Source organism: Canis aureus, chromosome 14 (assembly GCF_053574225.1).
Source record: "Canis aureus isolate CA01 chromosome 14, VMU_Caureus_v.1.0, whole genome shotgun sequence".
NCBI classification, from domain to species: Eukaryota; Metazoa; Chordata; class Mammalia; order Carnivora; family Canidae; genus Canis; species Canis aureus.
The window spans coordinates 8,635,623-8,660,955 of record NC_135624.1 but is presented as its reverse complement, the minus strand read 5'-3'; the positions used below and the strand labels follow the sequence as shown (position 1 = coordinate 8,660,955).

The window sequence follows — 25,333 nt, the reverse complement described above, 5'->3', positions numbered from 1 at the left end:
TCGCTTCTTCAACCCTTTAAGAATTTTCTCTACACCACCCTCAGGATGTTTTGCACTATCATGATTCATCCCTTTCAATGTGAAAATTGCAGAATGTGGGAAACAGGAGAGAAGGGGCAGTTGGAGAGGAGACTTCATAGAATAATGAATCTGGAAGAATATTTGAATAAGAAGAAAATGTGTTTATTATGCTTCTTATCAAAAGAGAGAATTTTGTGGAAACTGTCTGCAAATTCCTTATCTAGGTCGATCATAGCTCCAGCTTTCTTTATTCTTGGCCTGATTGTTATGAGAAAGTTGCTGGCTGTTCCTGAACAAAATTTATGCTGATGACCTCAGTGAGGACCTTTCTGAGGCACGACAATATTTTTAGCTTTCTCCAGCTGCCCATGCACCCAGAGCCTCCCGCTGGCCTTCGCCACTGAGTCGCTGCTGTGGGAGTCTGCCTCTACCCACCTTGCACACGGGGCTCTGCTGGCTGCCGCACACCCGCTTCCAGCACCAGACCACTGTCTTTACTCACTGACTTCCTCTCTCATTAACATTCTTGAAGTTGAATCCGGTTTTTAAAATAGACCTATTATTTCAGAATACTTTTAGATTTACTCAAAGATTGCAAAGATAGTACAGAGCTCCCCTATATGCCACACTCCGTTTTTTATTATTATTCCTGTGGTAGATTTGTTGTTATTAATAAACCAATATTGAAATGTTACTATTAACTAGAGTCCAACTTTATTGAGACTTCCTTAGGTTTTTTATTTTATTTTATTTTATTTTATTTTATTTTATTTTATTTTATTGATTTTAGAGAAAGGGAGAGAGATTGTAAGCACCCACAGCAGGGAGGAGCAGAGGGGAAGAGAGAAGAAGGGGGAGAGAATCTTTGGCAGACTTTGCGAAGAGCGTAGGGCTAGACCCAGGGGCTTGATCTCACGACCCTGAGATCATGACCTGAGCTGAAACCAAGAGTCAGTAGCTTAACTGGCTAAGCCACCCAGGCACCCCAAGGTTTCCTTAGTGTTTACTAATATTCTCTTTCCTGTTCAGAATCCCATCCAGGACACCACATGGCATTCAGTCATCATGTTTCTCTAGCCTCCAGTGGTCTGTGAATTTCTCTTTCTTCGTTTCTGATGACCTTGAAAGTTTTGAGGAGTACTAGTCAGGCATGTTGGTAGAATGTCTCTCTGTTATGATTTTTCTGATAATTTCCTCATTATTATCCTGGGTTATGGATTTAGGGAGGAAGACCATAGAGGTAGTGCCATTTTCATCCCATCCTTCCAAGGATCTATGCTATCAACACGACTTATCACTGCCAGTGATGACCTGGATCAGCTGGCTGAGGTAGAGCTTATCAGCTTTCTTCACTGTACAGTGCACTCATTTTCTCCTTTTCCAGATTATACTTTTTAGAAAGAAGCCACTGTGTACAGCCCACACTTAGGGAGTGGGGAATTATGCCCTAGGTCTATGTTTTAATTGATTCTACATCTTCAGGGCCTGGCCCAGTCCAGCACAGCACAGAAGCACAATGAATGTTGAATGGGTGAGCAAGAAGGACCCTCCACAGTACATGTAGGAGTCATGTGACTAAGAAATGTCAGCAAGCACATTATATGCTTAAAGTTGCTGAGAGCAAATCTTAAATAGCCTCACCACAAAAAAAGAAATAGTGATTTTGTGACATGACGGCTTTATGGTAATGATTTTGCACTATGTAAATCTATCAAATCACCTTAAATTTCCCCTATTTGTCAATTATATCTTAATGAGGCTGGTGAAAAATAAAGAAATGGCATGACAGAAAATTGGAAATACTATATTCAGTAGCAGTTACAGAGAGAGGAAAAGTAAGAAGCCTAGCATCTCCTCACCTTATGCTTTTAACTTATTGCAAGTTGTCAATAAATGATTTTTGAAAGAATGAATCAAGATGAATATAAGTCGAAAAGATTTTCCAAAGAGAGAAGGAAGAACTGCTCCCCTGCTCTTATTTTCTTTGTGTTTTCTTAAATTTTGAGATTGGGGAAGAGTGAGCTTGTTAAGCAGCTCTTATAGAGAAGAAAAGGAAGCAAATAGAGTTGCCTTCCTGTGAGCCTTCCTTCAAGTGGTTACTCAGCATGGGAGCACCGAGGTGAACACTGTGTGAGAGCCAAGCCTCACCTTTAGGAAGCTGACAGGAAGCAGGAGAGGAGAGGAGATATAATGGCAAATACAAATATAATATCAGTCTTAGGAGGAATGTGTTAAGAATAGCCATGAGAGGCAGGAGCAAGATGCCACCAAAGTTCAAAGAAGATCATTTTCACCTTAGCACTGTCATTGGTGTAGGACCACATTAGAGGGGAGAGTAAATGGGGCTTCTGGCTCTGAGTGTCAAGGCTAAAATATGAAGGCAAGATAAACCAAGGGTCTGGATGGAAAAGAACCAAGGCCAGGGATTACGTGAGAGAACAGGTTCAGGCTGTGGAAGGAAGCGGGATGGTGAGAACGTCATGGGCTGCCTCTCTATAATTTTACTTTTGTTTATTGTGACAGAGGCAATTTTAAACAGAGCTCATCTAGTGGAAAAAACATCGTTTGATCAGATGAACGTATCTATAGGATGTTTTTTTTTGAATGACTTTTATTTTACCTACCTGGTTTTGATATATAGCTGAAGGTTGGTGATGTGAGGGCTTTCCATCTGACCACACCGTTAGAGGTTGGCCAAAATTTTCCCTTGAAATTTCCCAAAAGGTTTTAGCAAAAACAATTGCTCAATTGACTAGTTAGTATCTCAAATGAGAGCAACATGCATTTCACCGCAGACCCTGAAGGGGGCGCCCACAGCCCACACTGAGACCCAACCGGGCGATTTGAGGTACTGGTTATGCAAGCAAAAGCCAGCCTCTGGAGAATGGATGTGTTTGCTAATAATTTTTGGCTTCATGGTACATAGATGTTTCCCTCTTTTTCTAAATTCTCATTATTTATTAATGGCATGTAGAAGTAAGTATGCTTGCAACACAATCTGTTACCTTAAAAATGGGCTGCATTATGGTTACTGAGGGCGACTAGAGCCAAGAAAAAGCAGTGCAGCCATGCCCTCTTTTTTTTTTTTTTTTTAAACCCGTGAAAAGCTGGATGATTCCAGGATGAGAAATCTGACATGTGGGATGGATGGTGAGAGAGAATTGGGAGTGGGAGTCTGTAGAGAAGGTTTGGACAACCTAATGAAAGATTACCTAAGATGTTACCAGCCTGTAAAAAGTTCCTGCAAAAATCGACTGCAGTAGCTCTTCTGTGTCATTGCACAATAAAAACAAACTGCATTTGGTGCATATGGAGCACCTTTTCCAGAAGTAAAAAGAATCTGCTGTATTCAGCTTGATGGCTCATTGAGCTAGTGTCTATTGGTTGTGACAGAGAAATGTGCCCTAATGCTTCACTACTTGGGTCAAAGATTCAAATTTAAGGACACATTCCTTATCTAAATGTTTGGCTTGTTTCTGTAGAACATTTTGGGACTCAGAGTCAAGGGGACGAAATCAAGAGTAGGATTTTCATGTGGTATCAGGAGAGAATCTTGTGGCATCACGTAGTCAAGAAGGAGACTTGTCAAATTAGCCAACTTGTTAAAAATCGTTTTAAAGAGGATGGCATGTAAGTTATTTGCAAGCTCATAGCAGCAGCAGTAACTCACGTTCTGGCAATTTAAGACTATCCTATGAGCCTCGGTTCTTCAGTATTCATTAAATAGCACTTAGTTACTATGGCAACTGTCCCCTTTCAGTATTTATGAGCTACAGGATATCTCACAGAATCTCAAGCACATGAGCACATAGCTAAACACATTGTGTGCACTGGGACATTTAATGAAGACTTTTAGCTAGACCATATTCTGCAAAGCAGACATATTTTGCTCACAGCTATTTTCATTTATTATTTTTTAATTCAATTATAGCAGGCTTTGACCTTGAATATACCATTCTTAAAGGCATTGTGCCATCTCTCCTGCTTAATTTCCTTCCCTTTCTCATCGAAGATAGATATAAATGAATTTTACTTTATACTCAGTGAAGAGTAATGACTTGTCGCCTAGGAAAGTGCCCCTTTGGATTCTGGAGGGGGCCTTGTGCATGTAAGGAAGCAGAGGAAGAATGACGGTTTCATCCTTGGGTGATGGGGGTTGTGAGTGTGGGAGCCAGGAAGAGATAAGGGATAAAGTGCCCTTAGGCAAATAGTGATGGCTTCTTATTATAGCTATATCATCAGGGACTGTTTCACAGAAGCTTCAGGCATTTTGTTGTGGGTATCATTTGACTAATTTGTACACTACACTCTCCCTCTTCCTCAAAAGAAGCATGTACACGCACACATACTAGCTCACACGCAGCAACTGCATTTCTGTTTATAGAAGTCAGGTCTGCCTGGAGACTCTGCTTTTAATGCCTGTTTCTACTGTTTATAACTCTTTCCCTGGTTCCCAAACCCACACAGGAGCAGCGAATATGTGTAGGATTGAAAGGGTGGGAGGCCCAGGCCTTGTACCAGGTACGCGGGTAGAAATGACAGTTGATACTGTGATTTTTCACTGTGTTGTCTCGCATACACTTGGGGAGGCCACATGGTGTCAGATTAAGGTTGTCCAAGCCATGCTTTGGACAAAGACGGGGGCACCCTTCGTAGAGTAGTGGACATAGACGTTTACAGTAATTATGACCATTTTCCTGGCAGATGATTGCAAAGTATCCTGAGGAATAAGTGTCTTTTGCTTATCCACACAAAATCCTGCCCATCTTCCTGGTTCCTGGGGGCAGGAGCAGAAACGTAGTGTAAAGCAAAAGGCTTTGAGGTTTAATTCCTTTTACTAACTAGATGTGGCCTTGGGAATGTTAGTTAATTTTTCTGAATTTCGGTTTCTTCATTTGTAAAATAGGGATGATGATGGTGATGGTATTTATTTCATAGCATGGTCATGAATAGTTAAGATAGTAGAATGAAAAAAATTAAAAACAAAATAACTAAAATGGCCTAGTACAGAATTAATGTTCAGCAGTGCTTGGCATACAGTAGGTGCTCAGTTAGTAGTAGTAGGTGGTCAGTGGCAGTACTAGTCAATTTATTGAATAAGTGAGACCTATTATTAACTATAGTTCTAATTCAAAAATCCTTGAAATAATGATTTAATTCAGACATGACTAAAAGATACTAGAATTATATTTCATACAGAAGTTACGCCTCTTGCACACATCCAATTTTCACCAAGAATTACTAAAGTCAAGAAGTTTGGATGGATTCTTCTGGCTGAGATGACTTGATTAAAGGAGGACTCATAAGTGCCTCCAGGGCTGACTCCTTTGAAAAATTGTTTGCTGGGAAACTGTTCCAACAAAACCCCTAGGATTTATTTTGTGGCCTTCCGAAGACATTTGCTTTAAAAAAAGTTTCTGACTACCCATGAATTTGCTGATTACATATGGGTAAAGTTTTAACCACTATTTATTCCAACTTGTTTATTTAAACATGTTCTTATTCAACTGAACCTTTCAAGTGAGCTAGAAAATGATTTCCAGAAACTTCACTACTAATAGTGGCATTTTTTTTTAATTATAAAAGAAAAACAGCTTAGGAACAGATCACAGTAACCCATTCTATCATTGATCATTTGCCTTTGCCAGAGTAAGCACAGTTTATTTTAAGCATTAGGATTTGGACAAAAAAATAAGCACCAAAGGGGAGGTAGTTGTGTAAAAGGCATAGGCTTTTCTAACCAAGTGGCTACTAGATGTTTCTTTCTACACGACGTATATTATATATTTTTTGTGTTTTAGGCATTTACCTATCTTAATTACAGCTGCAGCCCTAGGTCTCAAAACAATGCCAAAACATCACTCATAGAAGCTCAGTAGTTATTTGTTGAGTGAATAAACCAGATGCTAATGGTCTTGGGCCAATGAAAAAATGTGTGCCTTAAAAATTTTAGATGGGCTTTGTTTATCTGTTTCTTGAACTGGTTTAATATCGGTTTTACATTTCTTCCCTTTGAGTTAAAGAAAAAAAAAATTCTTGGCACTCCTACCTTCTCCTTCCCCAAAACAGTGCCTGGCAAAGATGCATTCCTGAGTCAGTGGCCAGTAGCATTGCCAGAACTGGCCAGGACTGTGGCTTAAGCCAGGTTGGATCCTTTAGTGGGTCAAACAATTCTGGTTTTTGTCCAGATTCACTCTTAATTCTGGCCACTTATCTTAAAAACATGGGGACCTTGGTTATGAAGAAAACAAGACAGTGAAAATGGATCAAAAGAAATTTAATATCAGTACCTGGAAAGAATCCCAGGGTCCTTATATTCTTAAAGCACAGCAAAGAGCCATGGTTTTTTTTTTTTTTTTACAAAAGCCTTTGTGGAAAGCATCTGATGGGAAGAAGATCACAATGGAAGTCTATTTGGATACAGTGAGTGATGTGGGGAAGGGCAGTCTTTTCTAATGGCCTGAAAATTCCAAAAAACTTAATTGAAACCGAACTACCTTTTCCTTTTAAAACACAGGTTCTCAAAGTATGGTCCCTGGACCAGCAACATCCATATCCTTTGGGAATTTATTAAAAATGCAAATTCTCAGGCACTACCCCAGACCTGCTGCCCCAGAAACTCTGTGGGTAGAACCCAGCCATCTGTGTTTTAACAAGTACTACAGGAGATTCTGATGAATACCCAAGTTTGAGACCGACTGGTTCTCATAGAATTAGAGAAGACTTTGGGATTCATAAAGTCCAGTTAATTCCCTAAACAGAGTTCTATATGGCCTTGCTTGATTACTACTAGTTTTAAGGAAGTTACTACCTAACCAAACCGTTCAATCCTCTCTGGTATGGCTATAATTGTTAGGATGTTCTTCCTTTGATTGCATTAAAAGTTACCTCCTTCTAGGCCCTAAAACGTTTGCCTTTGGAGCTATGCATAATGTATCTGTGCTTTATTAAGACAGTTCATTCATTCCTTCCTTCACTCAAATACTTGAAGAAATTTATTGGGCCCCCAATAAGTATCCCAGCACCAAGTAAGTATTGTCAGCTCCCTCAGTAGCCCCTTAGGTCCATGATTAGCAGAGTCCCAGTGTCCTGACGATGCTCTGTTCACCTTTTCTTGACACACACTTGTCTGTCCTATAAAGATGCGAGTCCCAGGACTGGACATGATTCTGCCTGTAATACCACCAGAGCAGAAACATGTGAGGCTTTTATATTGAATTAGTTTTATATTGTTTTATATTGAATGTAGAACTTTGCATTTCTTGTATTACATTTTTTAGGATGCACCTTATGAAATTGCCATTTGCAGGTTACAAACAGTGAAATGTAAGCGATTGCATGAAGTTCCAGTATCTTATCACATTTGTTCAGTCAGTAATTTAAAAACTAGTATTTGGTCTTCCTCTCTGATGTTTATGTTAAAATGACTAGGATTATACTAAATGACTGCCATTCTATATTACACTCTTTAAGTCCACTTGAGCAGAGAGTAATTTATAATGTTCATAATTTTTAGAAGATGCAATATTTAATATAAATAGAAAGTGAAAAAAATAATGCCCTTGCATATTCACCCCCAACAACTACCTTGGATCTTGGATGTGATGTTTATTACTCCTATTTGTGTTTCTTTCTATTTGTACTATATAGAGATGCAGTCCCAGGCCACTGTATGTATGTACATAGATGTAATTTTGTATATTTTTAGCTTTATATGAATTGTCTAGTACTACATGTATAATTATGTGGCTTTCTCAGTACTGTCTTTCTGGGACTTATTCATGTTGAAATGCATAGGTTGTTTCATTCACTTTCACTGCTATATAGTATTCTGTTTTGTGAATATAGCAAATTTGATTCTATATCATTTTGCTTGGGGTCATTTAGGACATTCCAGTCTCTCACTATTTCCGACACTGTGTACATCCTTGTATACATGTGTGAGAGTTTCTCTAGCACATTCATCTAGCCCCTGATTTCTTTGACATCAAATGCTGTCAAATTTTGCCAACAGAAGCATATAAAATTGCTTGATTTTTGAAACTAAATGCCGAACTCTCCATTTGTCCCCATTACATTTTATCTTGTTCCACCTTCATTTATCTAGTTATTAAAAACCATATATTGGGCCCCTGCTATGGTCCAGAGACCACAGGAGGCAGCTTACATTCCAGGTATTAGCTCTCACTGACAGAGAGATCTCGTCACCCTTACCATATATAAATGGAGGTTAAGGAATATACATATATATGTATGTGTGTGTGTATATATATTCATGCAGAGTGATGAGCTGGGAGTGCTGAGTGAGCTGCCTGTCTGCCTATGAATCCAAGGTCAGAGCTCCCTCAGGTTCTTCAGGGCAGCAGATTGCATGCTCTGTCCTTGGTGACAAGTGAGTACTTGGCCAGCATGTGGCATGGATCCTTGCAAATCTGCCAACATTCCTGGACATCACTTCCCAGCACGTTTTGCTAGCAGTGGGATTCCTTGGACATGAGAGGACAGCTGACTTGTTTGTTTGAAAGATGTCATGCGCTGGTGAACACCTACTCAGTGTCTTCCCAGGAGAGTGGCCTTTGCAAACCAGAGAGAGCTGGGGAAGGAGAGTCAGGCTACATTAGCTTTATACTGCAGCTGCAATTGGAGTCATATTAAACCTCTTGCCTGATTTCCTTTGTCTAACTTGATTTCTTTTTGGCTGGGAGGCAAATGGATCAATATTGTTTTTTATGTCGAGATTATGTTGCCTGAAGGAAATTTCCCATCGGTTCAGTGTGCCTGCTTTCAGCTCTGTAATTGGGGCTGTGTGCTGTCTGGGCAATGAGGGGCCTCCCCAGAAATGCCCACGAAGCCTGCCATCTGTGCAGAGCCCACCAAGAGTGCCCTTCTAGAAGGGGGTCAAGCAGGCTGCCCCTTTCAGGGCAGAGCTTGGCATTTGTGCCAGACTCTTGCACATGTTGCTCTGGCCACACACTCATATAGACAGCTTTATTTTATTTTTTTTGTGTTCTGCAAAGCTCTTTTCTCCCTCCCTTGTCTCTGTATCTTTCTCTCTAGTTGGCCCACTCTCTCCCTCTACAAAAATTCTTCAAAGTTAGTTTCTTTACATTTCTGTGATGTTTTCTTCCCGTCTTCCTTCTCCTCACTCCTTGCAGCTGCAATTCATGCCCTTTTCTTATCACCAGCAGAGGAAAATGCTCATACTTTGCTCTCAGTTTCATTCTTCTATGAGGCATTTAAGGAAAGCTAAGATTCTGGAGGCAGAATAATAAGAAGGCAATTTACCCACATGAAAAAAAAAATTGGAGCATTTATCTGTGTGGAAGGGTTGCTGAATTCCTCATGTGGTAGGGCGAAGGAAGACAGTAGTAATCAGTTATCTAGAAACATATATTTATTACATGCTCACTCTGTGTAAGAAATGGCATTCTTGAGAGCCATGGGGGGACATAAATAAAGGTGTAATACCTGCCATCAAAGAGGCTGCATTCTGGTTGGATAGACAAGATATTCTGGTGGGAAAGGATAAATAACTCTTGGAAGAGGAAAATAATAGCACAGCAGTTCAAGAAGTGGGAAGGGTCTTGTGTGCTTCACTCCACAACAAATGAGTGGTCTGAATCATTGTCCTGAGTTGAGGTCATTGAGACCTCACAGGAGGCTGGGTTGGGCTTGTGAAAGGGCTTTGAATGAACTGGATCCTTGGGGTGGCTCTAGGTAAGTAGACAGGAGGCAATAAAGTCATCTAGATGGAGAAGTCAGGCAAATAAGGCGGAATGGAAAAGATATATTCAAGGGGCCGGAGAGCCTGGGCAGAGGGGTCAGGATGAAGGCAGTTGAAGGTAAGATTGGTCCTGGCAAACTGCCAAGGGCTCTGAGTGTTAGTTTAAGTATAGATTTTCTGAAGCAGCATGTGCCATTGAATGGCTTTGAGTGAGGGTTTGAATTGACCTGAATCTGTGCTTCTTGATCTTTACTTGGCACAGGTAGAAACTGATGTTATTTGTAGGGCATGTCATGGTGAAGAGAATTTGGAGACCAAGAGGAGAATGTAACATTATCAGTTTGTCTTGGTTTGGCCAGAACTTTCCCAGTTTTAGCACTGGAAGTCCCACATCCCAACAAATCCTTCAAGCTGAGCCTACACCAGGACTGCTTGTCTGTCACCTAGGAGGGTGCTTTTGATCACAGGTGACTAGCGGACGAACTCTCCCCCCACCTGGTCATCCTGGAATCTGAGAGTTTCAGTCTTGCATGTAGGCTCATCAACTGGGAAAGCTTGATGACCCAGGACTTTAGGGTGATGACTGTGCAGGACTGGTTGGAGTCTGAGAGAATGGTCAGGAGGCCATTGGTGGACTCTGGCTTGAGGGGATAAGACCTCATACAAGATGATGGCAACAAAAGTGGTAGCAGTGGGGAGGAATTGGCTTACGGTATTTTTCCCCCTAAAAGGAAAACTCTTCCCTGACAACTTAGTGAAAGATAGGAAATTGATGTAGTAGAGGAGTCTACTGCAGCTTTATTAATATATGACCCAAGCATTTACTGAGTGCCAACTGGGTGCCATATATTGTACCCTAGGCTGAGTGAGAATGTCTTCCCTGAATGTAACTCAGGCCCTGATTGGACTGATTAAAAAAAAAACAAAAAAAACAAAAAAAAAACCACTCCACATAATTAGTGTAAAAGTAGTCAATCGGGGTGTGTGGCCCAGTGGTTAAGGGGCATGAGATCTAGAACAGAACTGGATGACTGCATTCAAATTCCAACTGTACCAATAGTATCTGTGTGACCCTGGACATTTTCCTCACCTCTCTGAGGCTCAGTTTCCTGCCAGTAAAATGTAGATATGTAATAATACCAACCTCTGAGAGTTGTTGAAAGGAGATAATACCTTCAACCTGATGCCTTGGCATATGAGTAAAACTTAAAGAGACATTAATGTCATTATTATCATTATCACACAAAATGATAAGACATGAGAGATTTACAAACTAGCAGAGAGGTATCAAAGTAAATGACCTTTAGAACTTGGGATCCTAGAGGGGCAAAGGCTTAGAGAAATCAACATTAGCCCCAGAATTCCAGTTTATTTTGTCAATCACAGTTTCACTCCTGTTTATATATATATCCTCCTCTGCACATTTAGTATGTAATTGGGAGGTCAACAAGGCACAGTTGTAGCAGTAACTTGCGTAAGAAGCCTCTTAGACATCATGTTGCACAGGACTGTTGAACATTTTTGGATGTCTGACTTCTCCAGGAAAGGCTCTCTAGATAATGATTTTGTTTTAGGCCCTTTATCCAGGTTTCATATACTTAGAAAACTTTTACAGTTTTCCTTCCTTCCTTCCTTCCTTCCTTCCTTCCTTCCTTCCTTCTTTCTTTCTTTCTTTCTTTCTTTCTTTCTTTCTTTCTTTCTTTCTTTCTTCTTTCTTTCTTTCTTTCTTTCTTTCTTTCTTTCTTTCTTTCTCTTTCTTTCTTTCTTTCTTTCTTGACACAATCTTTTTTTCCCCTTTCTTTTTGTTATTTTTGCAAGTAAAAATTGTACCTTTCAGCCACAATATATTTGAGCACTAGGGAAATTGAATACTTTTTAATGTTTATTAGTCATTGTTTTTTTTTTTCTTGTAGAGAAATATCTATTCATGCCCTTTGTTCTTTTTTCTTTTGGTAGCATTATATTGCTTGTCTCTCTATTTAAATAGTCTGTCATATTTCTTACAAACTCCCCCAAAGTTCTATTGAGGAATAAATGCTGTCATTATATGAAAGTGTTTCATGGAAACTGTAAAGCACTATATATATATATTATTGTTATTAAAAAGTTGGCCTTGTTCATAAGTTAGAATGAAGTTTATAACAAACAGGTCCTTGCAAATTCAGAAACAGGCATGACAGTAGTGTGAGCTTCATTCAGGCAGGGATTTCTATCTGTTTTATTCCCTACTGCATCCCCAAGGCCTAGAACAGTGCATGATGTGGAATCAATCAATAAATTGGTAATCAACAGATATGTGTTGGTAATCATTGGTAATTAATTGGTATGTTGGTAATCAATAAATATATGTTAAATGAATGAGTATAAGATAAACACTTAGATGGAAAAGGGTTTTCTACAATGTTCCACCCAGATGACTTCTTCATTTCACTTCCTTTTTTGCCTCAAACCAGAAGTGAATAGAAATGTAGACAGCTGGTAGGTCAGAGCTTTGAAATAGTGGTCTCACAATTCTGGACTTGTGAAACTCATTTCTTAGCACCTAACTTTCTATATGGTAATAGTATAAGCCTCATTAGCAATTTTTACCTCATTTATTTAAAGTGATAAACCAGAGACAAGAAGAGTTTAATAACCCAAGCATGGCTTTCAGCAATATGATAAAAGGCCCAGGTTGTTTTGTTTTTCATATGAGAGCATTATTAGTTCCTAAATATATGGCACCTCTGAGTCCCTGCATCCCTCATTTGTTGTTCTCTGGCACCTATGAGAATAAATTGTACACAAAGACTAAAAGAAAACATGATGGTATTCCGTAAAATTGATTCATTCTTTGGTGGCCTATTTTTGGAGAAAGGTTTTGCATGGAAATTTATGCTGATGAGTATAATCTCATGTGTAGACTTACATTCACTATCCACCCAGGGGCCTGGTACCACATTCTTTTCTCCAGTTTTTCTATTCTGTTTTTATCCTTAATTATCATACCTCACAATTTGTTTTCCTTTTAAAGTGCTTTAGTACTTCTGGAAGAAGAAGGTGTACATTTTCATATAAATGTGCATTTTATTCAAGACCAGTGTCCTGGATAGATCTCTTCTAGTGGGAAGCAATATATGGTGGTCAAGCACTTAGTATTTGACTCTTGATGTATGATATTAGGTGAGTTACTCAGCTTCCTTGAGCCTCAATTTCCTCATTTGTAAAATAGGTATTTAAAAGCAGCCCTCTTCCTTTGGGTTGTGAGGAGGATTACATAAAATAATGTATGAAATGATGCTAGCATACGGTTTAACATATAAGCATGCAGTAAAACAGAAGCTGCAACTGAATGTGATTATTTATCATCGTCATGTTCACATTGGTGATTTGGCCATGGCTCCTAGCCACTGAGGTGCTATTAGTAAATGTAAGAGGAGCAAGTGAAAATGTCAAAGGTGAATGCTTTTGGAGGGCAAAAGATAAGGAAAAAGAGATCCCTGCAAGAAACTATCCCACCCAAGATCAACCAGTCAGGGTTCAGAGAATACAGGTAGATATAAATACAGAGATCGATATAGAGACAGATACTCATATATACACACACATGCACATATCTGCGCATGTGTACAAGCATACATATGTGTGTCTATATGTATATGCACAACCATATGCAGATGGGTATAGATATGTATGCACATGCACATGTGTGTATATATAATTGATCTCCACAACTGTAGGAGCCGGTTGGGGCAGTGTCTGCAAGGCTCCTGTCTTTGTGTCTGGCTCTCGCATCTGAAGTCCAGAGGCAGACGGTTGGGAGGGCAAGATGGGGTAAAGCGAGAAGAGCAAGGAAAAGGTGGAGCCATAGCACAAGCTGGGCCCCGTGGGGAAGATGGAGTGGGACCAGTGCCTGTCCTTGTCGCCTCTGCGCTTGGTGGTGTGGTGTGCGGGTCGCCTGGGGTCATAGGACTGAATGCCACCTGGCCTGGGAGTCCAGCAGCTGAAGGAGGGTGCAGGAGAAGGCCACGCGGAAGCCCTGGTGGCTGCGCACCGCTGGAGAGCGGGCTGCAGAGCATCGGGGCTGCAAAGTAGTTTCGGCCTCACTTCCATTGCCCCCCCCCGGAGGCATAGGGGCCATTTGCAACGGGGGTGGGGGCGCTATCTGTTTCAAGGCCAAGACACGGAGGTTCTGAGAGGTTAGGCATTCGCCCCAAATCGCAGCTGGAAAGGGCAGAGCTGGGATTCAGGGCGGGCCTGTTGACTCGCGTCTGATCTCTAACCGGGGTACGGGCTCCCGAAGGGCAGGGAGGGAAGGGGCACGCAGCAGGGCCGTCTCTGGAGTCAGGCCTCCTGGGCTCGTGGTCGGGCCTCTCCCCTGAACGGCAGTGTGCCCTGGGGCCAGGTGCTTATCCTTGGTTCGTTTCAGCGCCCTTCTCTGACCAGCGGGGACTGTGAGCCGGTGTGCCCCAGGGGGCTCGGTCAGCGCTTCCTGTGCCTGCAGCGGCAGAGCGCGGCGGCCCCTGCCCCCGGAACGGCCGCCCTGCCCCCAGCTTCTCCGCCACACCGCCTGGCACCCTGGGCCTTGAGCCTCCTGCCTGCTCGACCCCAGAGGTGACATCGTAGTGATGACGTGAGCCCTGGAGCCTCCCTCTGTGACGGTGCTTCCTGGAAACAGGTGCCTCCTGGGGGGGGGGGGGGGGTCACGTGTGGACTGTACAGCCGTCTGGCTAACGGGCCTCCGGGGCTGCGCTGCTCCCTCGGACAGAGCTGCTCCCTTGGACAGAGCTGCTCCCTCCGACAGAGCTGCTCCCTCCGACAGAGCTGCTCCCTCGGACAGAGCTGCTCCCTCCGACAGAGCTACTCCCTCCGACAGAGCTGCTCCCTCGGACAGAGCTCCCAGGGCTCTATTTTCCCAGGGTGGATGCGCCAGCAGCCCGCGCCACAGCTGAACTAGACGGTTAGCTGCCACCAAGTTCTTGCGCAGATGGAAGGCAGATAATTTCTATGAAAATTCTAAGGGTTCTGACACATCTTAATGATAATGCTCAGTACGTTTAATGAGAGGAACCTACTGCTTTCATCCTCTGAGCAGGGGTTGGGGTTGGAGGTGGGGAGGTGGTCACTGATGGCCTGAGACAGGATGGGGGGGAGGGGGTCAGGCTGCCTGTGTCTTATTTCTGGCCTAATCACTTCTCAGGCAAGTTACTCCTCTCTCAGTCTCCACTTCCTCATATGGTAAACAGAAATCATAATGTGGGTTGTTGAGAGGCTAAGTGAGGTGATAGATGCACATGGAAGGACCTGGAATATAGTAGGTGCTTAGTGGGCAGTGGTGGAATCTAGAGCTTGCTGGAACGGTCTCCCTGTGACCCCACAACTTTTTAGTCATCTTTCTTGCCTTCCTTTGCACTTTTAAAAAACTATTTCTTTTTTGTTGTTGTTTTTACCCCTCCTTCTCTCTCTCTCTTTCTGTCCTGGCCTTTAATTTTTTTCCTTTGGGGCTCTCCCTTGTGATGGTTTTAGGTCTCTCAAGGGCTTGGTGTTTTATTTTTGTTTTGTTTTGTTGTCATTGGAGGCATTTAGAGCAGGGATCAGCAAACTCCTTTTGTAAAGGACCACATAGTAAATATTTTAGGCTTTATGGGCCAGCGAGTCACTGTTGCTACTATTCAACTCTGCCATTGTAGTACAAAAGCAGCCATAGATAACACACAAATGAATGAACAAGCCTATGTTCCAATAAAACTTTATTTACAGAAATAGGCTGTGAATCTGATTTGACCTGCAAGCTATAGTTTTCCATCCCCTGATTTAGAGTTTTGGAGATTAAGATTCTTCTCACTGAACATTGATGTCCTCCGCTGGATATTCTGGACCTCCAGTTCATACACGGACACTGACCGAGGAAGCCTTTCATACCTCATTGGCTCTTGGTCTGTATTTTTTCACAGCACAGCCTTTAGACAGTAAATCAAGAAATGGTTAAAAAGCTTACATTGTTATTCACAACTGAATACCATTCAAGTCTGGAACATTCTAAAATTCCATTTAGACAGCTGGATCATAAGCAGCTCCATCAATTCAAAGTTGAGTGATGGTCCTCGAGCAGTCAGGGTTGGGTAAAACTTGCTAGCCGTAGGAAAAATGGAGAAGCACAGTATTGGTACGTGCTCTTTGTATAATTATCTGCTGATCCTCTCAGGCAACTTCCAAAAGAGCTTGGTGACCCAGCATTGTGATTAAACTGAACTGCTTTTCATCATTAAGGGGAAGCCTTTGAACTCACAGACCTAAGTTAAAAATCTGGCTTTGCCACATGTGAGCTGTGTCTTAGGCAATTTTAACTCTCCAGCCTCAGTTTTCTCATCCATAAAATAGGGATAATAATCATTATATACGAATCATCCCAGGCTTACTGTGAAAGTTGAAGGAGATAATGCTGTCATTGCCTATCAGAGTAAAGACTCCATAAATATTTGTTATGGTTATTATGAGAAAATGGTTTTTTGAATATTTTGGAGTTTCTGACTTGGGAAATGAAATTACTCGGGAACAGAATCATGCAACATTATGCTTGCCTCATCACCTTCCCAGGAATTCTAGAGGCCAGGCCTCCCTTCCTTGGATTGCAGACTAGGAATTCTTTCCAACTCCCTGGGGCCCAGCAGCCCAGTGTCATTGGCGTCACCTGCTTCTCCAGCAGCCTGAGCTCCTTGCGCTCTCACCTGGCCTTTGCGTCTTTCCTTCACTAACGCACCTCTCAGTTGTCAAGCAGTGATTTTCCAGTGTCAAACTACATTACATCTGCCAGTGTTTATGCTTACTACCTCTTCTTATTCCCCTCAGTAGGGATGGAGGGAAAATAGGTCATCTTCCTTTCAAAAAAAAAAAAAAAAGTAAGTTTAGAAGTTCCCCAGACATTTCTGGTACCCAGCCTTCTCTTTTTCCATCTCTTTAGAGAACTCAACTGTCTTTTCTTTATATTCCAGGCATTCCTTTCTCTCCCTAAAATATGGCATTAGAGCTGAGCATCCTAAGTACCTGGCTTAGTCTGAATTTTCAGGAGGGATACTGTGTGAATATCAGCCAGCATATTCCTGTGTAGAAAACCAACATCTTGTTTATTCTGCCCAAGTTATGCCCATACATAGTCTGCCAGATAATGTCAGCAGCCAAGGGCGAGGCCACTTCCCAGCACAGAGACAATGTAATTACAGGACAAAGTCCACACACCACCCCAGCAAGAAGTTATTTTTAACTCTGACCAATATGTTAGGCCAATGGCCTTGCAAAAGCTAATATTCATACCTCACCCACATGCACTTATCTGTTCAATATTCATAGGATATACATTCTAGAATCATGCTAGCTTTTGCTGATTCATATTTAATTCCTGTTCCTTTAAGACATTAAATCGTTTTTAGTTCTCCACTGTCTGAAAACTAGTATATAAAACATGAAATATTTATGTTAGGTAATAATGTAGAAATTTACTAATAAGTTATTTTCAGATAAACAAATATGTCTATAAAATGCCTTCTGTTTGCTCAGTGCTGTGTGAGGCATGGGAAGTGAAGGAATGATACCTACTTCCAAGGTCAACTTGTGAAATTCAGTTTACCCAACCATGACCAACACCACCATTCGTGATCTGTATTTTATAACTTCAAGGACAAAAATAGCAGGGTTACCTGATCAGTTTATTTCTTTAAGTCAGCGTTGGGAAGCATTTTTATGAACCTGCATTAAATGTCTCGTTATGCCTTGAGCACCAATAGAATTCCGAGTTATTGTCCAACTTAGATTTACTAATGTGGCTGAAGCAATTCCCATTTTCTCTTCTGTGGGAGGCAGGTGGAAAAGTCTGAAAACAGGGTGGAAGATTGATGGGTGCAGTGAGCAGCAATTTTGCTTAATAATGACAATGTACTTGAAGTAGCACCATTTAGTGTTTCCAGAGATGCGGCTGCTATGCCCCCCATTTATATAACTTGTCAGGTCCAAGAAATTGACAGAAGAGGTAGTTTGGAATAGTTGGAACTCATGTCAAAAAAAGTATCTTCCATCGTGATCACATTGTGAATGACTGGTCAATTTTGGTTCAAGAAATTTCTAAGAGCATACTTAAATCACTTATTGCTAAATAGAAAACAAACTAGGAAACATTGGAAATTATGGGCTGAGCTACTTCCCATTTGTTTTCCAGTGGATGAAGAATGCTTTCGTTGGTTGAAGGCTGTCCCATAGAGCTTTCAAGGACAGCATTGTCTAGGGTTTAAGACCCCAACCTCCTATCTCACCTGACCTACAGGAACTGTGCAATGTGGGGTGAGTTATAAACTACCATGTGTCTCATCCTCATTTATTGCATGAGAATAAGAATAGCCCCTACTCCATAGTGTTGGGAAGATTTCATGGTGATTATTCTTTCCTGTGAATATATAAGGAGTCCTATAACCCAATGCAGACAGATGAGGTATAGTTTTAAAGAAACCACTAACAGACCTGACATGATTTTTTAAGACTTTTTCGGGTTCTCATGGCAATGTGATAGGACTCCACCTGTGCTATGACCAGAGTGGCCAAGTTGGAGAAAATATAACTAAATACCTAAACAAGTTATTTCTCTGGGGTCAAGAAGATGCACGTTGCTCTCAGAAATCCTCTTGCTCTCTACAGTGTTCTCTCCGAATGCACATAGATGATGTTGCAGTCTCCTGCAGGCTTTGCTTCAGTGACTTTCTCATCTAGAAGAGCACACGGCTCTTTGATAGAAAGCTATTTGCAAAGGAACAGAATGTTTTTCTGCAGCTGTGATGTGAGTGCTATCAAAGTTATTGGCTAAGTTGGAAAATAGCTTAATGTTATCTTCAGGGCTTCTGCTGCCCTATCAGCTTAAGCCTTGAAGATGTATATAATTGGGATTCAGCAAGACAACCTTGACACCCTCTGCAGAGAGATGTGCCCTTTGATACAGGCTCAAAGCAACCTTAACAAAGAGCAGCCTTTCCCTTGGGGCAGAGTGACCGCTGAGAGCACCCTTCCTATGAATCTGCTAATGAAGAGGCAATGGCCCAGGAACCTCAGGCTCCCTAAACTGCTGGGTAGGCTTTGATCATTCCTATCTTTCCTGTCACCACCGGGACAGGCTGGCTTAACCATCATTAATTAGAGGGAAGGGAGTCTTAAAATGCTACTCTCCTGAGCTACCTTGCACATTGTTAAATTTGAAAAATATTTGGTAATGAATCTCGCAGCTCTTCGGTTTGGCTTACAACTGGAATCAGAGCATTGCCACACATTTGCATCTGTGCTGCAGGCACATCTGGTTGAACATAGGTTCCTATTGAATCACAGAACTTTAGAACCTTGCCTCAGAGTTATTATCCATGGGCTCTTCATTAAGGGATTGCTCTCCAAGGGACAAAGTTTTTATCAGTCAGGACCTTCCACTGCAAACCATATCAACCAACCTGCTCTCACTTAAGCGAAAATACACTCTATGGGAAGGCTATGGGGAGCTCACAGACCAAAGGAACAGTCAGTGCTGCAAGCTTGGGAAGGGTGGAGCCCAGGGCAGTCCTGGGCAGCCTGCTGCAGGGATTGGTTTGCATTCAGGAATGCACATGCCAATCATTTTTAAATTTTTTTCACTCTGCCAGTGATTCAGATTGCTAGGAAACAAAGGTAATCGCCCATCCCTTAGTTAGGTAAGAACATGGCACCATGCCTGTCTTACCCAATTATCCTCCAATGGGGAAGTAAAATGTCTTAAAGAAAAATTGGGGTTCTGACACCAGACAAAGGGAGAATGAAAGCCAAGGGAAAAACTACAGTCGTTGCTACCCTGCATTTCTCAGGATGGAATTATGTGTGGGGCCCATTTCAGAACCAAAATGCACTGCAAAGCTCCATGACATCTGCTCCGATTTATCTCACAATGTTACTAAACCTTATGATGATGACGTATGACCCCTGGACTCAATCTCTCTTTTAGTCAGAATCTGGGTACTCATGATCTTGCTTTCTTCCAAAATGGTTTCTCAATGTCCCAAGCACTGCCAGCTCAGCAGGTGACATGAGACCCACCAACTCTGCAGGGGAGGTTAGAGGAGCCTGACTTTATCCTTCATGCCTGGGCCTGTGCTGCATCTGAGGAAGCCCCTGTGAGCAACTTATGAAAACCTGGGGGATGTTTCATCATTTTTCCATGAAGTTCTGAGAAAGATGCATCCACTCCTGTGTCCTACATGACAGTGTCCCGACGCGGAGAGTGAAGGGACAATGCTTAATGCTCACCTCTGCTCAGGACCCGTCATAGGGACAAGGCCTGGAGAGCAGTTGGGCTCAGGCTTCATGCTCAAGAAAGGCCCCCATTTTATACTCCTGAGATAATCACAGAAGATTTTTCTAAACATCCAGAGACACACTGCAAATATTGAAAGAAAAAGATGTATCAACCAAGAGAGATCTATTCTAGGTGGTTAAACAGAAGAGAGATGTATTAAAGGGCACTGGGTAGCTCAGAGAATCTCTAGAAGGACCAGAGGACCAGGCTGAGAGGCTCTACAGCCACGACCAATGCCCTCCAGGGCAACGGAGAACTTCAGTGCTTCCCCCAGGCACAGTTACCATAGGTGGCTTCGGGAAGCCAGGCTGGGCCCCACCGCTAACCTTCTGTCACAGCGGGCCTGAAAAACACCATTTCTCCATCTGCATCTTCACCAACATGGATTCCTGTGACACCTGCATCCAGAGTCACCGGCTTGCCATCAAAGGCTCGTGTGAGGCACTATTTTGGAGGAGGCCGGATTCCATAACTGGGCCCCCGCTGCAAAGGAGGGTAGAAGGCATGTTCTTGGCTTTTGTCTTAACTGAAGGCCTCTGCCTTTAAGGGAATGTGTTCAAAGGAACAACAGGTATCCTTACAAAGGCAATTGTGTGACTTTGAACTTGCGTTCATTCCATTAATGGACCACATGTCCCACCCTGCACTAGTAATGAATAGATTTTAAATACATTTTGTAATAATTTTAGAAATCTCATGATGATACTATCTTGTTTTTTTTATTTAAAACAATTAAATGTTGAAATGTACCAAAATATTTTTTCTTATGGTGGGGTTGCATATATTCAGGATTCTCCAGTGAAAGTTATTCTGACCTCTCAGAGGTTGATTGATAACCAAACTGTGTGACCCTTGGGCAAGCTTTCACACAGCTTTATTTCAGCATTATCAGCAGGGACATGGGGTAATAATACTTCCCTGTGTACTTATTAGTGTTGATACAATTGGCATTGCTAAATATTGCTAGGTATTGATGAGCAAGCAGTTCATATAACTTAATAAGATGCAATTAAGAATGATACTTATAACAATTTATTTATTGATGTATGTCTGTATTAGTAATGAGCGTGTACAGCTCACCAGAAATGTTAAGTATACAATGGAACTCTGGGATTAGATGTTTGCCTCTCATTTAATTTGGTGCCCTATTGCAAAACCCAGTCACGTCCTGTAGGACAGTGAAGGCAGGAAATAAAACATACAGAAGGAAAATCGTGTGATTCTTTTTGTTCATTTCCTACCTATTTATTACATACCTACTGTGTGCTGGGGGTAAAGCAACATGATTTCAGTCCTAAAGTGTGCACCAAGTAGGAAAAGAGGGGCTTGTCAAGAGTTTGGTAGATGATTTAGCATTCAGGTAGTGCTAGGCCACAGAAGAAAGGCTCAGCTTTGCCTGGAATCATCAGGGTCAACTTCTCAAGGTCAGGAGTCTCTTCCTTAACCCCCCCACCCCCCAGCTTTATTGAGTTGTAATGAATGTGGCACTAGGACTCTTGAGTGGCGTCTTAGGGAAGGTGGATGGGAGCAGGGAGAAGGGTATTTGGAGTGAAGAAAACTGCATGCACCAAAATCCGGAAGTGTGGAAGCTCCTACAGAAGTGGAGGACTGCAGCTGTGGCTGGAAGGCAAAGGTTGGGTGACGAGTGGCACCCTGCCAGACACCTTCAATGGTAAAGTAGAAGCACATTCTGTTTGCTGCTGGTGATACTGCCTAGATTTTACATTTTGTGCTAATTGGAGCTCATTTACATAATGCCTTATTATAAAGAATCATTTAGATGTTGCCTAATTGTCGTCTTTCTCTTGCACTCCCAAGGCTGAGAAAGTCAAGGTCATGACCTTTATTTGGCAGAGGCAGAGAAACTTGATTTGACATTTCGCTGTAACAGACCTTTAGCTTTCATATTTGTTCTTGTTTGCATATTCAGTTATTCCGAGCCCACAAAAAACACTTTACTTTGTATATTTCCTCTTGCTTTTGTCCGCCTGCATATATATTTTCCTTGTAGATATACATACTTCGTATGTTTTTACATGTATTATTATGCATTTTTCATTTTCTTTGCCTCCTCGGCATATTTTTAATTCTTAATTCTTTCAGAGATGCCCGATATTCCATTGCATAATCATTAGGAAATTGTTATGCTTTGAATTTTAAATAGTTTAGGCAATATTGTGATGACAGTCTTAGTGTATAGAGCTTATTTCTTCTGTTAGATTATTTCCCTAAGAGGATCAGTAATTAATTGTTAACTTCCCATCAGTAAAATAGAATTTTATGATTTAGGGTTTCCCCTTATTTGCCTCCCATTCTTGTATTTAGTAACCACTTCAGCATGAATTTTTTATGCATTTTTCTTTCTCTATCTAGTGGTTGATATATCCATCCAGTCATGTTTATGTTACATTTTTACAAAACAAACCCCAGAGTGTGTAACTGTGATAGGTAGGAAAGTAGCAGTGCCAGACCATGGAAATATGAGAAAGAGACTGTGGTGGTCAGAAAAACTCACTTTAACCTGCAAGTTTGAAGCTCCTCTATTTGTTCCTTTGATTTATTTTCTTTGAGTTTATATCTCTCATCACCAACCCATAACTCATCATTACTCATTTTATTCTTAGTAACCCTTTAAATATTTTATTCATTTTCCTACTTTAGTGACATTACTTACGATTAGATTAGTAGCCTTCCCTCCTCTTTAGTGTTTGAAATTATTGTTGCTGTATTTGTAACTACCTCTTCTTCTTTTTATCTTTTTAACTTTTCTTTGTTTTTGCTTTTTGGGTGTTTTTTTTTTATTACTATTCATTTATTTATTCAAGGGGGGAGCAGGGGAAAAGAGAGGGAGAGAGAGTCTTAAGCAGACTGCACTGAGCACAGAGCACTCGATCTCACAACCCTGAGATCACAACCTAAGCAGAAACCAAGAGCTGGATGCTTAATCAATTGTGCCACCCAGGTGCCCCTTTGCAACTTTTCTTGGTATCATTAAGTTGGTTCCTAAGGCCTCTCTTTGTGGACAGTGGTGAAGAGTATAAGAAGGTAAGAGGGGAAACAAAGAGGCCAGTATGAAGTGTTGGGGTCACTCACATGACAGATGATGGTGGCATGGACTCCAGTGGGAATGACGGAGAGCAACAGAGGTGGGCAGGTTTGGGATTTATTATTATTATTATTATTATTATTATTTTGGAGATAGAACCAATCAATAGGCCTGATGATAGCTCAAGGGAGGAACAAGTGGGGGAGTTGTAGGAGGCATTGAAAATCAAGAATTCTGTTTGGACATGTTAGGGTTGGATACCAAGTGAGTACTTGGGTGTAGGATTCTGGACCCATGATTCAGACCAGCATTGTCTCATCCATTTCTAGGATGGCAGCACACAAAAGCCTGAATCCCCTAGCTCCATCCTTCCAGATCAGGGTTGGGGGGCCTTGGGCGGCTCTTCCTTGAACTCAGCCTTAGCATGTTTAGCAAAGTACTTCTCTTCCGTCCATTCCTAAGAGGGCATGTAGAAACTTCTACCAGAATTCAAGATTATGCTCGTATTATTTACAGCTGCCAGATCTCTTCCCCCCCACCTCTTTCCACTAAATGAGATTTGGGGCAAGAAGACATCCAACATTTCCAAGTAGCCTGGAAGTCATTGATCATATTGTGTAAGATCGAAAGTATTAATAAACTCCTGAGAATGATGATGAATATACAAATGGATGACATAGACCCTGCTAAGAGATTATATTCTAACATATTTTGTTACTTTATTATCCTTATGTTTTCAGTTTCACTACAGACAAGGGAAAGAAATTCAAGGGATCCCTGGGTGGCGCAGCGGTTTGGCGCCTGCCTTTGGCCCAGGACGCGATCCTGGAGACCCGGGATCGAATCCCACATCAGGCTCCCGGTGCATGGAGCCTGCTTCTCCCTCTGCCTGTGTCTCTGCCTCTCTCTCTCTCTCTGTGACTATCATAAATAAATGAAAATTAAAAAAAAAATTAAAAAAAAAAGAAATTCAAGATACAATTCTCCTTGATAACTACCAAATTCAATCTGATAACTACCAGTTAGGGATTCCCTTTGGGAAGGGAGGGACAAGAATGGGATTTGGGTGAGAGGTAAAGAAGAAGCCTTTTGCATCTGCAAAATGTTAAAATTCTGTAGAGCTGGGGACTGGGTCAGTATGTTCATCAGACTTATACATGTTGTAAAAATTAATTTAAAAATGTAAATGTGAGAGACAATACCTTCCTTTCACCCACTTCATCCTCATTAATCACCGTAAGAACTGATCTATTGGGTTTTTCTCTCGGAAAATGTAATTACTTTGTAATGAAATGTTAATGCTATGTTCTATTCTTAAAGTCGCTTGTTCAAATGATAAAGCTTAATATGGCTTAATAGAGTTGCTAAATTTTCTTCTAAAGTCATTCTTTTAATATTTCATATTTGACAGATGAACTGGTGATGATCTGGGGGGTCTTTGTTTTTATAAACAGGACTATTTCGGCAAAAACTCATCATCAGGCTGTTAACTTCAACATCTTCGAGGGCATGGTTTGCCATGGGGTGCCCGTTGTGACTATTTCCAGAGGAAAAGTGGTGTATGAAGCTGGAGTTTTCAATGTAACGGCAGGGGATGGGAAGTTTATTCCTCGCAAACCATTTGCTGAGTATATTTACAAACGGATCAAACAGCGGGACCAGGTGAGTTGTGCAGAAGTGGCTGTTACCAGGGGCTGGACTGTTACCTGTTCCTAGATGTTGGTGGTGGTGTTGTCACATACACCTCCTTTAACACATTCTTGGGATGTCAGGATTGATAGGAGAGGTTCTAGAAAAATACCAGTTTTCAAAGAAAGAATCATTATTGGATAGATGTCCTTTCTCGTGCAGATTGGTGTGTTTCTTGAGGGTTTCCTCATGACCAAGTCAGGTTTCCCCAGGCAAGTTTAGGGTCTCTGGGGACTTTTGGTAATTGAGGTAGTCAGTGTCCAGAAAGCAGACACTTATGTTTTTATTAGGGGAAACACGTGTGTGAAAAGATGGGAGGGAGCCAGAAAAGGCTGGAAGAACCTTCAGACTGCAATTCAAGTCTACCCTGGTGAAGCAGAGAGAAAAAAGAGTGGAAGCATCCTAGTCTACCATACAATCTGAGATAGATTGAGCAAGGCCTTGGGGCAGCCCTTGAGCCAAGTCTCCTGTCAAGTGGCTACATGGCATGCTGTCATGTCTGTCTGGGAGCACACCTCATAAG

General features: G+C 41.6%; 1 protein-coding gene and 1 long non-coding RNA gene across 2 annotated transcripts in view; both read left to right on the top strand.

Moving 5' to 3' along the window:
* Positions 1-25,333, top strand: part of DPYS (dihydropyrimidinase) — a 77,320-nt gene that overhangs the window by 39,733 nt on the left and 12,254 nt on the right. Inside the window, exon 8 of the mRNA XM_077846927.1 lies at positions 24,576-24,783. Coding sequence (XP_077703053.1) covers positions 24,576-24,783 — 208 coding nt within the window. The remainder of the gene's footprint in view (positions 1-24,575; positions 24,784-25,333) is intronic.
* Positions 6,147-7,565, top strand: LOC144282831 (uncharacterized). The gene is made up of 2 exons (XR_013351243.1): positions 6,147-6,444; positions 6,539-7,565. It is a non-coding gene; the product is annotated as an uncharacterized LOC144282831 (long non-coding RNA).